This window comes from Trachypithecus francoisi, unplaced genomic scaffold (genome assembly GCF_009764315.1).
Source record: "Trachypithecus francoisi isolate TF-2019V2 unplaced genomic scaffold, Tfra_2.0 Lachesis_group5, whole genome shotgun sequence".
Classification (NCBI taxonomy): domain Eukaryota; kingdom Metazoa; phylum Chordata; class Mammalia; order Primates; family Cercopithecidae; genus Trachypithecus; species Trachypithecus francoisi.
Window position 1 is genome coordinate 16,048,473 of NW_022681470.1, and position 13,383 is coordinate 16,061,855.

The window sequence follows — 13,383 nt, forward strand, 5'->3', positions numbered from 1 at the left end:
TTGTTTGTGGCCTTGGTGTTCTTATAAATGGTGCTGTGGTCACTGGATGCTAACAGCTTGGCTAAAATCCTGTAAGGCAGAGCTGGGAGTGAATGTCTTTTACATACCTGGCCTCAGGAGGCCCTGCAGAGATGTGATCCTTAACCGGTCAATTCATTGGTGAGTTACCACTTAAACCTCTCTTCTAAGATATCACCATATCTAGAAACAGCTTTTGGGCTAGGGTCCAAGGTACCGCCCCTGCCCCCATTTTTTTTTCTCCCTGAGCTACAATTTTTATCTCTTACTGAATAGCTACAATGCACCACAGAAATGCGCTGAATCTCATTTTCATTTCCTGCTCTGCAATCTTGTTAGCTGATTTTTTTATCTTGCCCTGTTGTATTTGCATGATAGGTAGGTTTTCATTCAGCTTCTCAACAGTCTTTTCATAGCTTCTGTTCTGCCAAGGAAGGATTTCATTTGATTCACCCTTGAAGCAATTTTATGGAAATCATCTGCCTGGAATAAGGACAGGCTCTGGGTGGGTGAGGGTCTGAATGCATACAACCCTGGGAAGCCTTGCACACGGTCCTCTGCCCAAGATGGGAAGGGCTTCTTGCCATGCGGATAAACAAGGAGGTCTTTCCCGAAGAGGGGATGTGGGATATCGTTTGAAAAGGGCAACTTTTTGCCTCCTGGTGGTTATGGTAGGGGCACAGTCTCTGTATGTCCTGCTGGTACGTGGAGATGCCCTTTATAAAAGCTAGGCAGCATCTTACATTATTGAATAGAAGACTTTGATTTCTTTGGAAACACATCAAGGTAACCTACTGTATTCCTTGGTGAAACAGAAAGCATGGCGAGCCCTTAGGAGATGGTTAGGAGACATAAAAGCTGTAAGTCTGCAGGTGTGGCGCTTGTAAATAGCAGGAACTTCATCTCTGTGTTTGCAATCAGAAAGTGGTGTCTGTGTGAGACAGAGAGAGGAAAATGGGTCTGCGACATGGACTGGCAAGGTAGGCATGAAGGGTTTGGTTTGGTTTTGTTTTTAGTTAATTCACCTGCCATCTTTGATAAAAAGGGGAATATACAAATTTTGAATTTCCGAACTTTTAAAAGTATAATTTATGATAGAAATTACTCCGTGAAGTATATACACCACCTCTTCAAAAAGACTTCTGTGAGTCCAGTGTGACCTCTCCAAGTGATTCTGGGTCAGCATTTTGAGATTAAAAGTGGGAATCACCTTCAGGCTGACCTATGAACTGTGCCGGATTTTTGGTCTCAAGATCAAATTACTCGATGATGCAGTTTACTTTATGTGCATTCCATTTTGTTTTGATTTCTTTTTTTTTTTGCCAGTAACATTCCTGCTGTCAACTATAATACCCCTCCCAGGTCAATGATGGTGTTACGTGGATTAGATATATTAGGAGCCGGGAGGATTCTGAGGTTAAGAAAGGTTCTGTAACTAACCCAAGGTTAAGCACGTGATAAGCATCAAAGCCCAGATTAGGCAACCAGTAAGAAGCTTTTTATAATTATAAGATTGCACAGTAAATGGGTTTGAGACTGCTGGTTAAATAAGGCAAATTGAAAACATGTTATCTCTTCCCCTTCCAGAATACCACTAAAAATGACAGTGAAGGAATTTTAAAAATGGGCATAATGCCAAAAAGTAAAAAAGCACCAGGGAGAAGCAACTGAAGGAAGCCAGGGTGTATGAAAGCAGGTGGAAGAGCAAGACTACTCCTAGTAGATTGAGAGAACCAGCCTCCTGCGTTCCCTAGCATGGGAAGAGGGTAGAGGCCATCAAGAAGTGAGTCAGGGCATGCCACAGAGCCAGGCACACTTGGAGAAGGGCTTAGGGGAGTGAAAACGGGGCTGGTTACATGCTTCATAAAAGGCCGGATTCTCTCTCCTCCCCCATAGCCAGTTTACTATGTACCCCTCTCCCAGGTGGGAAATAAGATTTATTCTGGAGAAATGGAACAGCAGGCCCAGCAAAGGGCAGGACTAAGGCACTTAACTAAAAATGGGGACTTAGTGAAAGTCAATACAGTGAGGTGCCCAGCCCCACCCCATTATTTGAGCTCAATATTTCTAGACAGGAGACTGGAGGTGCCTTCCCTGGGACACTCACTGGCCCAAGAAGAAGATGCCCCTGTCTGATGGCTGGGTCCTGCCTGACCAACCTAACAAGGCACAGCTCAGAGATATGGTGGGGTCAGTGCCAGACCACATCAATATGATGAATATTGTAATAAAGTGAGTCACACAATGTTTTTGGTTTCACAGTGCATATAAAAGTTGTTTATACTGTAGGCTACTGTGCAGATAGTGCTATGTCTAAAAGAACAGTGTACGTATCTTAATTTAAAAATAATTCATTGCATTAGCTGAGCGTGGTGGTGGGCACCTGTAGTCCCAGCTACTCAGGAGACTGAGGCAGAAGAATGGCGTGAACCTGGGAGGCAGAGCTTGCAGTGAGCTGAGATTGCGTCACTGCACTCCAGCCTAGGTGACAGAGCAAGACTCTGTCTCAAAAAAAAAAAAAAAGGTTCATTGCTAAAGAGTGCTAACGATCGATCACCTGAACCTTCAGAAAGTCAGCCTTTCTTCTGATAGAGGGTCTTGCCTCCACGTTGATGGCTGTTGGCTGATCAGGATGGTAGATTGGTGGCTGTGACAATTTCTTAAAACAACAGTGAGGTTTGCCACATTGATTGATTCTTTCAGGAAAGATTTTTCCATAGCATGCGATGCTATTTGATAGCATTTGACCAACAGTAGAACACCTTTCAAGATTGGAGTCAGTCATCTCAAACCCTGCCACTGTTGAATCTACCAAGTTTATGCAAAATTCTAAATTCTTTGTTGTTGTTTCAACAATGTTCACAGCATTTTCACCGGGAGTGGATTCCATCAAAAGAAACTACTTTCTTTGCTTATCCATAAAAAGCAACTCCTCATCTGTATAAGTTTGATCATGAGATTGTAGCAATTCAATCAGATCTTCAGGCTCAATTTCTAATTCTAGTTCTCTTGCTATTTCTACCACATCTGCAATACTTCCTCCAGTGAACTCTTGAATCCCTCAGAGTCATCCGTGAGGGTTGGAGCCACCTTCTAAATTTCTGTTAAGTTTGTATTTTAACATCCTCTCATGAATCATAAACGTTCTTAATGGCATCTGGAATGATGAATCCCTTCCAGGTTTCCAATTTTATCTGCCCAAATCCATCAGAGGAATCTCTATTTATGGCGGCTATAGCCTTACAAAATGTACTTCTTAAATAATAAGACTTAAAAGTCAGAAATACTCTGATTCATGGGCTACAAAATGAATGTGGTGTTAGCATGCATGAAAACAACAGTAATCTCCTCATATATTTCCGTCAGAGCTCTTGGGTGATGAGATGCATTGCCAATAAGCAGTAATATTTTGAAAGGAATGTTTTTTTATCTCAGAACTAGTACTCAACAGTGGGCTTAAAAATAGTCAGTAAACCATACTGTAAACAGATGTGCTGTCATCCAGGCTTTGTTGTTCTGCTGATAGAGCACAGGCAGAGTAGTTTGGCATAATTCTTAAGGGCCCTAGGGTTTTCCGAATGATCAATAAGCATTGGCTTCAACTTAAAGCCACCAGCTGCGTTAGCCACTAGCAAGAGAGTCAGCCTATCCTTTGAAGCTTTGAAACTAGGCATTGACATCCTCTCTCTAGCTATGAAAATTCTGGAGGACACTTCTTTTATCAGAAGACTGTTTCATCTGTATTGAAAGTCTGTTGTTTATTATAGCCACTGTCATCTGTTATCTTTACCTAAGTAATTTGCTGGCCAACTTGGTATAGCTTCGCTCCATCAGCACTTGCTGCTTCTCCTTGCCCTTACGTTGTGGAGATAGCTTCTTACCTTAAGCCTCATGAACCAGCCTCTGCTAACTTCCAGTTTTTCTTCTGCACCTTCCTCACCTCTGTCAGCCTTCATAGTATTGAAGAATGATAAGGCCTTGCTCTGGATTAGGCTTTTGCTTGAGGGAATGTTGTAACTGGTTTTGTCTTCTATCCAGACCACTCTGACTTTCTTCATATCAGCAGTAAGGCTTTTTTGCCTCTTAATCGTGGGTTCTCTGAAGTAGCACTTTTACTTTCTTTCAAGAACTCTTTCTTTGCATTCGCTACTTGGTTCACTGTTCGGTGCAAGAGGCCTAGCTTTCAGCCTATCTCAGCTTTTGACATGCCTTCCTCACTAAGCCTAATCATTTTTAGCTTTTCATTTAAAGTGAAAGAGGTGTGATTCTTCCTTTCATTTTAACTCTTAGGGGCCATTGTAGGGTTACTATCTGGCCTAATTTCAATGTTACTGTGTCTCCAGGGAAAATGGGGCCATTGAGGAGTCTAATTTTTGTCTCTTTCCTATATTATTGCCCCCACAGCAGTCAAAACATTTTGAAGCAGGCAGTGTTTGTATCCCCAGTATTTATCAGTCTCTGGCACACACTTGAGACATCCCCTGTTCAACATTTGGATAAGTGAATTAAAGTGGATTAAGTATATTTGGAAGGCTAAACAATGGCCTCCAGAGGTGTCCAGGTCCTAATACCTGGAATTTATGTACCTTCCCTCATATGGCAAAGGAGACTTTGCAGTTGTGGTTAAGTTAGGGATCTTGAGATAGGGAAATATCCTGAATTATCCGGGCGGGACCTGGCTGGAACCTAAATGCAATCACAGGTGTCCTTATGGGAGGAAAACAGAGGAAAATTTGATTACAGAAGAGAAAGGCAGTGTGACCACTGAAACAAGATGCTAGGCTGCTGGCTTTGAAGATGGAGGGAGGGCCATGAGCCACGAAATGTAAGGAATGTAGGTCTAGAAGCTGGAGAAGGTAAGGAAATGGATTTTCCTCTAGAGCTGCCCAGGGGAATGCAGTCACTCCAGAACCTTGACTTTTGTTTGCTGAAACTGACTTCTGATCTCCAGAGCTGTGTGCAGTAAATGGAGTTGTTTTAAGCCAGAAGTTTATTGGAAATTTGTTACAGCAGTAGGACATGATAGGTCTATTGCCATGTAAGTTCCAATAGATATGTAAGTTCTCAGTTTTATAAATACTTCGAGAAATTGTATTGCTCCGGTCACTGGGAAATGCCTGCTGCAGCCTCCAAGATGCTTCACACTGTCTTACCACTTCCTGGCACGAAATGAATTACCTCCCTGTTTTTATTTTGATATTCCTCCTTGAGGTCAGATACAACCATTGCTTTTGGACAATACCAGAGGAGGCTACTTTTAGTTCCGTGCTTCAAGAACAGTTTATTAGGCACCTGTCATCTATTAGGCATTATAACACTAGGGCCTCAGGATGTAAAATTGGAAGGATTTGGCCTTTTTGGAGGTGAGGAGAGTATTTTCAGTGGAAATGATGTTTGGATTGAGTCTTGAATGATGAGTAAGAAGAATGTCAAGCGAAGAAAACTGGAAAACATTCCAGGCAGAGGGAGAAGGTGGAAGTACAGGGTTGGTGCCATGAACAGTGGAGTGTGCTTCCCTAGACCTTTGTGAGTCAGGGGATTTGTGAGAGAAGAACCTGGAGGAAGCTTGGGATGATATCACTGAGGAATGTAAAGGAGAAGATGGGCGAGTAGATGGAAAGGCAGAAAAGAGACATTCATATAAGTATAAAGACAGAGACAGAATCAGAAAGGTCTAAGGCTGGAAGGCTGGAGTCTTGGGAAACACTCATGCTGTAAGGAGAGGCCAGAGGTGGAGCCATGCCAGACACCCAGAATGAAAGACCAGAAAGCAATCTCACCTGAAAAGGAGATGCCGTAGTAGTGGAGGAGTAGAGGGCCCCGGACAAGAAGGGAGTGGCCACTGGTGTCACAACAGCAGACAGCTCCGGCAGTAGGAGGCCTGAAGATAGTTGGATTTGGCAACAAGACCTTGAGTGGAGCAATAACGTGGCAGAAAGTTTGACGCAGATTGAGGATTAAATAGTAACAAAGGAAACAGGAGTGAGAGAGAAGGATGATGACTTGAGGAACAGGTACTGTTTGCACTGACAGGCTGTGGGGGAGTGAAATGGTCATGGCGTCTGTCTGTGCAGAAGGCCTCGTCCATTTGCAAGGATCACTGGCCCTTCCTCCCATTGACTCTGCCTCCCTCCAGTTTTTAAAATTGAAGGTATATTTTAGGTACAGTAAAATTTACTTTTTTTTAATGTGCACTTCTGAGAGTTTGAGAAGTAAATACGGTATTACCATTACGGCAGTCAGTGTAGAATAGCTTTGTGATCCCAGAACATTCTCCCATGCCTCCTCTGTAGTCGGCCCCTTGCTCTTCCTTCCAGCCCCTGGCAGCCACGGCTCTGTTTTCTGTCCTTGTGGCACCTGCTGAGTATCATTTTATGCTGTCATGTATTAGAACTAGTGATATGATTTTCTTAATCTGGGGCTCTCAGTCTTCCCGTCAGAGGTAGTTTTGTAATTTACTCTTGTACTCCCTACAATAATTTGAAACTCTTTTGGATCTTGTTATGGGGCTCATCAAATGCCAAATATAGAATCGAGTATTTTTGCAAGTAACTTCTTGAAATGTGTTATAAGAAGGAAGCTTTTGTCTTATGACTGTTGTATTTTTGTGTGCTTTCTGAATATTTTTCTTAATGCATTTGGCCCATTGAGGGAAAAGCAAAAGTTATTGTCAGGATAGTTAACTAACTGCAACTAAGAATATTCTAAACTGATTTAGTTTTAAGTTTAAAGATGCATTTTCCATTGGATCTACTGCCATGGGTCCAATAGTCACTAATGCCGGCTTATATAGTGACAGTGTACTTAGTAGTCTAAAGTAGACAATTAACTTTTAGTCTCTGATTTCATTGAATATCTTTTGTTTGTTTGTTTTTGGCCTGCTTCTGGATCAGTTCTTCTTAAACCCAGATCTTTGTTTATGTATGCTTATTGTCGCTGGAGTTTTTTATGTTTATAATAATTACCTTGGCCATTATCAGTACACAATACAGCCATGCATCTCTTAAGAACAGAATTATGTTCTGAGAAATGCACACTTAGGCAGTTTCATCATTCTGCAAACGCCGTAGAGTGGACTTCTGGAAATCTAGATGGGCCAGCCTTCTGTACATGTGGGTTCTGTGGTATTGCATATTGCTCCCAGGCTACAGACCTGCATAGCATGTTACTGTACTGAATACTGTAGGCAGTTGTAACACAATGATAAGTATTTTTGTATCTAAACATAGAAAAGGTACAGTAAAAATACTGCATGAAAGATCAAAAGTGGTGCACCTGTATAGGGCACTTACCATGAATGGAGCTTGCAGGACTGACTAAAAGCTGCTCTGCATGAATCAGTGATTGAGTAGTGAGTTAATGTAGGACATTATGCTACTGCAGACTTTATAAACACTACATTAGGCAATACTACATTTATTATTAAAAAAGTACTTAATAATAATTAACCTTAGCTTATGGGTAACTTTTCTACTTTATAACTTTATTTTCTTAACTTTTTTACTCTTTTGTAATAACACTTAGCTTAATGCATACATTGTACAATTATACAAAAATGCTTTCTTTATTATATCTCGTTCTGTAAGCTTTTTTCTACTTAAAAGAATTTACTTTTATTTTCTGAACTTTTTTTGGTTTTGAGTAATATGTTGGATTCCCATGTAATGACATCTATAACGTCACTAGACGATAGTAGTTTTTCAGCCTCATGATAATCTCGTGGGACTGCCACTGGTACATGTGCTGCATTGCCGACCGAAGCAGCATTATATAAGCAGCATATAAGGGATTAATTGCCCACTAAAACAAATAGGCTAGTTTCCTTTTGTGCAAGTCTAGGACTATACCATGTCAATAACTCACCTTTTATCTTTTAAAATAGTTTACTTGCTGCTTCTGCCCCTGACTCTAAAGGGACATAATGTCAGTACTAATCCCATTTGGTTGCAAACAGCAAATAGGTAAATGATTTGCCTTTTCAAGGTCTAGCCAGTATTCTTTGGTGGCTTTGGATTGTGTGTGTTCTGAGTGATTCAGGTTCTGTTTTCTACTTTCTCAGCAACAATTCTTATTCCTTCAGAAATCATTGTGGCAAGCATTGGCATAACCAAAAGCCTTTGGAATGCCTGTAGGTTTTCTTCAGGTTTGCAGATGTTCACTGTATTATGTTTCTTTTTAGTCAAAACCTTAAGTCAGGGTGAAAAAAATCGATTTTATGAGAATACACCTTGGAGAACTGACCTGGCAGCAGTTCATTAAGAAATAAATGAATAACACCTGGAGGTTTGCGTTTACCACCTGCTCATATGAATTATTGGTGTAATGGGGCTGCTAAAAATAGATAAATTTTTAAACTGCATTAATAAGCATTTGGGTAATTGCTCCCACTATTTTGTGTGGGTTGGACCATATTTGAATGTTGTGTTAAGTTCGGGTCATTTCAAAGGAAACATTTAAGAAGTTTGAAAGTTGCAATGAGGTATTTTTGGCTCCTTTTAACAGAGCTCACAGACAAGAAACCAGCAGTCTAAAGGGAGCTGCTCACAGAGCAGTAAGCTTCATGTCATTCGAGGGGTTCAGAATAGAGTATTTGCTTCATAAGTAGCGGCTGTTTTCTGGAATGTTCTCCCCACGTTCCCATGGCTGAAACAATGCCCACACATAGTGATTGCACATATGAGGAAGAGACGAATGACCATCTCTTAGGAAAGATGTCCTGGAGGGATCCTTGTATTAGATGGACAGTATGGCCTCAGGTGCCACCCTTTCCGTGTAGATGGTATGATTTCCCTCAAAGACCCGTGATTTTATGTGAAAGAGATGATTAGCTGATGACGTTTTAAACCAAGTTATAGGATTTGTGGATAAAATTTGACTTTAGAAACTGACCTTTTATGTATTTTCTATTGCTAAATTGTGCTCTAGACTTTATGAACATTGTAAGCTTTATAAACATTATGCTGTTTTAGCGATACTGTAATGAAAAGACGATATTTGCTATACCACTGATCACCAAGATTAATCTGGCTGGCTTGAGTGGCTACTCAGGTCACCTCTGGTGCCCTCATTGAGTCAAAAATGATGACTTTCCCAGACAGAGGGAAACTGTTTTCAATATTGATTCTACAAGTAGCCATGTTCCCCTTTTGACAGTTTCTAAGAATAGCAATACCTCTTTCTGATGATGCCATTTACATAATCACAAAATAACAACTTCTGCTGTTCGTGAACTAGTGAAAAGCAGAATGAGAGGAGGAAGTAATCGAAAGTGAGATGTAGACGTGCATCTGAACTGGAAACCAGAAGATTTGATCAAACAAATACAAGGAAATCGTTGTGTATGAGCTATGTGGTATTTCTTCAGAGATTTGGTACACAAACTAAGAGATATCCATCCTGCTCTTTGTTCCTTTTTCATTCTTTTGATGCCACCCTCTCTCTTCCATTATAGAGCACCAAAACTACTTTGGAATAGATGAAAACCTTGGTCCAGTGGCAGTCAGCATCCGGAGAGAGAAGGTGGAAGATGCCAAGGAGAAAGAAGGATCCCAGTTCAACTACAGGGTGGCTTTCAGGACAAGTGAGGTAATGGGGCTGCTTGCCATTGTTATTGGGCTAAAGTCTGAATCTCCTTTGATGTTACTGCTTGAGTTTGTTTTAGATAGGGTACTGAATTTATTATTTTTTTTAATGTTAATGATTACAACATTTAAGATAATTAAAAAGGGCATTGCAGTATTTTATTCCAAATGAAAAATTTGGAAACATGCCGTGGATATTAAGTGGCTGTATTAGTTCATTCTCACACTACTATAAAGAACCACCTGAGACTGGATAATTTATGAAGAAAAGGTTTAATTGACTCACATTTCTGCGGGCTTAACAAGAAACCTGACTGGGAGGCCTCAAGAAACTTATAATCAAGACAGAAGGTGAAGAGGAAGCAATCTTGCCATGCTGGATCAGGACAGAAAGAGAGTAAAGGGGGAAGGGCCACACACTTTTAAACCATCAGATCTTGTTGGAATTCACCAATCCCCCCTACGAGGCCCCTTCTCCAATTTGACATGAGATTTGGGCAGGGACACAAATCTAATCCGTATCATTTTGCCCCTGGCCCCACCTAAATTTCATGTCCTTCTGACATGGCAAGATACAATTATCCCTTCTCGGCAGTCCCCTAGTCTTAACTCACTCCAGCATTAACTCAGAAGTCCACAGAAGAAAGGCTCATCTGAGACAAAGCAAGTCCCTTCCATTGATGAGCCTGTAAAATCAAAAACAAGTTAGTTATTTCCAAGATGCAGTGAGGGTACAGGGAGGGGAAAATGTTCCCATTCCAAATGGGAGAGAAATTGGCCAAAATGAAGGGGCAGACCCCATGCAAGACCAAAACCCAGCAGGAAAGTCACTACTACCCACGCTTTGTTACATTGAGGACCCAGGTTAGATTCTTGCTTGTCTTGCTTTTAGTGGAAAGTGAGATTGTTGTATAAATTATATAACATGTATAGCTAAATAGGTAGATATTGATTTATATAGAGAATTAAGTCTGAAGCTGGGCATGGTGGCACATGCCTGTAGTCCCAGCTACTCAGGAAGCTGGGGTGGGAGGATGGCTTGAGCTCAGGAGTTGAGGCTGTAGTGCAGTATGGTTACACCTGTGAACAGGCCCTGCACTCCAGCCTGGGCAATATAACAAGACCCTATCTCTTAAAAAAGAAAAGAATTAGATCTGTCCAGCACTTTAGGTTTTATCCTTTTAGCTCATTTTAATTAGAGGGATATATATTTGGCAGATATTCAGAATATGTATTTTGGTTAACTGCTTCTAGATCAGAGAAAACACAGAACCCTTTTCTAGTTTCCAGCTGCATGAACATGTGTACCCCTGTTCATCTTACCTGGTCCACAGGTGTCCCAGTGACCTAGGCTCTATTCTAGGTGTATGTGAGATAAAGCCCCTTTCTTGAAGTGACGTATTTTAAGTTATAGATCTATGCTGTTCAATTCAGTAGTCACTAGCCGCAGGTGGCTACTTAAATTAAATTTAAATACTTAATTTAAATATTAAATTTAAAACAACTAAACAAAATTAGAAATCCTTTTCCTTAGTGACATTAGTGATTCCAGGTGTTCAGTAGCTGATGTGGCTAGGGGCTCCTCTATTAGCATAGACAGAGAACATTGTCCTCATTTGCAGATAGTTCTGTCGGCCAGTGTTATGGAACGTTATGCAAACGTTAGGTATCCTTATGACTGCCGTCAACCCAGCTCCTGTTGTGAGTAGTCTGAGGACTCTAACCAGAGTCAGAGAGAGGTTGGATTAGAACTAGGTCTCTTGATTTATGGTTCTGGAGTTTTCTCTCTCATCATATTAGATCTTAGACACCCGCTCCAAATACTGATTGCAAGTTTCTGTGGTGAGTTTGAGGACACCTAAAAAATCATGAGACAAAATTTAGTGGCAGTTTTCTCAGCCCTGAATCACCCTGCCCATGGATGCCACTGGCTGCTGCTCCCCTGTTCAGCCTCAGGAATGGTCACTATGGAAAATTTAAGATAAGAAAGGGAGTGGAAGAAAAGAAGATGGAGAGATAGGAGAAAGAGAGGATGGAAGAAGAGTGATCAGGTCCAGGATCACTCAGGTCCAGGATCATGGTCATGTCCAGGATCATCATGTCTGGTTTCTTCTCTGTTTCAACCTTCTCATGTGGGTTCAGAGTTGTAGGAATGTCCTAATATTCTTTTTTTTTTTTTTTTTTGAGGCGGAGTCTCGCTCTGTCACCCGGACTGGAGTGCAGTGGCCAGATCTCAGCTCACTGCAAGCTCCGCCTCTCGGGTTTACTCTCCTGCCTCAGCCTCCCGAGTAGCTGGGACTACAGGCGCCCGCCACCTCGCCCGGCTAGTTTTTTTTTTTTTTTTTTTTTGTATTTTTAGTAGAGACGGGGTTTCACCATGTTAGCCAGGATGGTCTCGATCTCCTGACCTCGTGATCCGCCCGCCTCGGCCTCCCAAAGTGCTGGGATTACAGGCTTGAGCCACCGCGCCCGGCCGGAATGTCCTAATTTTCATAGCATTGCTCTGCCTTGCTTCTCCTCATTCTTAGGCATATATCTGCTCATTTCCACTCTGCCTGGCTTGTTCCTGATCTTTGTATACTGTTACTGTTTAAAGACTCCTTGAGTGTTGATTTTGTTTCCTTAAATGTTACACTTTAGCCCCGTTTGCTATACTCAGAGCCTTACTTCTCTTTTTCCTGTCTTAAGGCAGCCAAACAGTTAGGCTATGAGTAGGTAATTGAGAATCAATATTAACCGAAGTCTTATGTTTTGTCCCTGCAGCTTACAACACTGAGAGGAGCAATTTTAGAAGATGCTATACCCTCTACTGCTAGGCATGGTACCGCACGAGGACTACCTCTCAAAGAAGTTTTGGAATACGTCATTCCAGAGCTGAGCATTCAATGTCTGCGACAGGCTTCCAACTCACCCAAGGTTTCAGAGCAGCTGCTCAAGCTTGATGAACAAGGGGTGGGTATAATGTGAGATTGTATGTTTGTGTGTGAATTTGTGTCTGTTTCTAAAAGTTTTAGAGTTTTCCCATCTGTCTTGTAAGATCATTTATTTTAAATGCCTTAGAACATTTTCTCTTTAGTTTTTCCCAAATATGTTTTTATACTAGTTTGGAAACATGATGCCATTATAGTGTAACACACCTCCTGCTGAGTTGTGACTTTTTGTTCTTACCAAGGTTTTGGTGTGTCCCAGCTTGCAAGAGTGCATCTGATTGCATGATTAATAGAAGTCGATAGTGGTTTTTTCCCAGGGTTTCAAAATCTCGTGTTGGCCCTTTCCCTGAACCAACATTTATTCTTCTCTACTATGTGGAAGGCATGATGCTGACAGATGGGTGTGAACAGCAAGCGTTAGGAAGATTGAAGCTGACTAAGACCTAGTCCCTGGCCTATGGGAACAGTAAGACTAAGAGCAGAAAGACCTCTCCAAGGCAGAATATGGTAAGAGATCTTGGAGAGGTGTAAAGGCAGTGAGTACTTTGGGGAAAGAAGAAATAGCATCTGTCTGGGCACCTCTCCTGAAGAGGTGGCATTTTAACTGGGCCTTTGGACTTGGATAGAATTCTAAGAGGGAGACATGAATAGTTGCTGTTTTAGGAACTATGACTAGTTTCTTTACAAAGAAAAGAGAGGTTTTGAGGTGGGTTGGGGTGGGGAAAGTAAGTTGAGACTAGAACGAATGAGACCTGGAATGCTAGGCCAAGGAGCTTGCACTTGATTCAGGAGGCAATGGGGAGCCATTGAAGGTTTTCCATCAGGATGTGATGTGATCGGAGCTGTCTTTTAGG

The 13,383-nt window shown here is 41.5% G+C and overlaps 1 protein-coding gene across 8 annotated transcripts in view; it reads left to right on the forward strand.

The window, feature by feature from the left end:
• The window catches only part of SIPA1L2 (signal induced proliferation associated 1 like 2), a 240,150-nt gene that overhangs the window by 133,782 nt on the left and 92,985 nt on the right, over positions 1-13,383 (forward strand). For all 8 annotated transcript variants that reach the window (XM_033200404.1, XM_033200406.1, XM_033200412.1 and 5 more), the window contains 2 exons: positions 9,470-9,603; positions 12,363-12,551. In XM_033200404.1, coding sequence (XP_033056295.1) covers positions 9,470-9,603; positions 12,363-12,551 — 323 coding nt within the window. The remainder of the gene's footprint in view (positions 1-9,469; positions 9,604-12,362; positions 12,552-13,383) is intronic.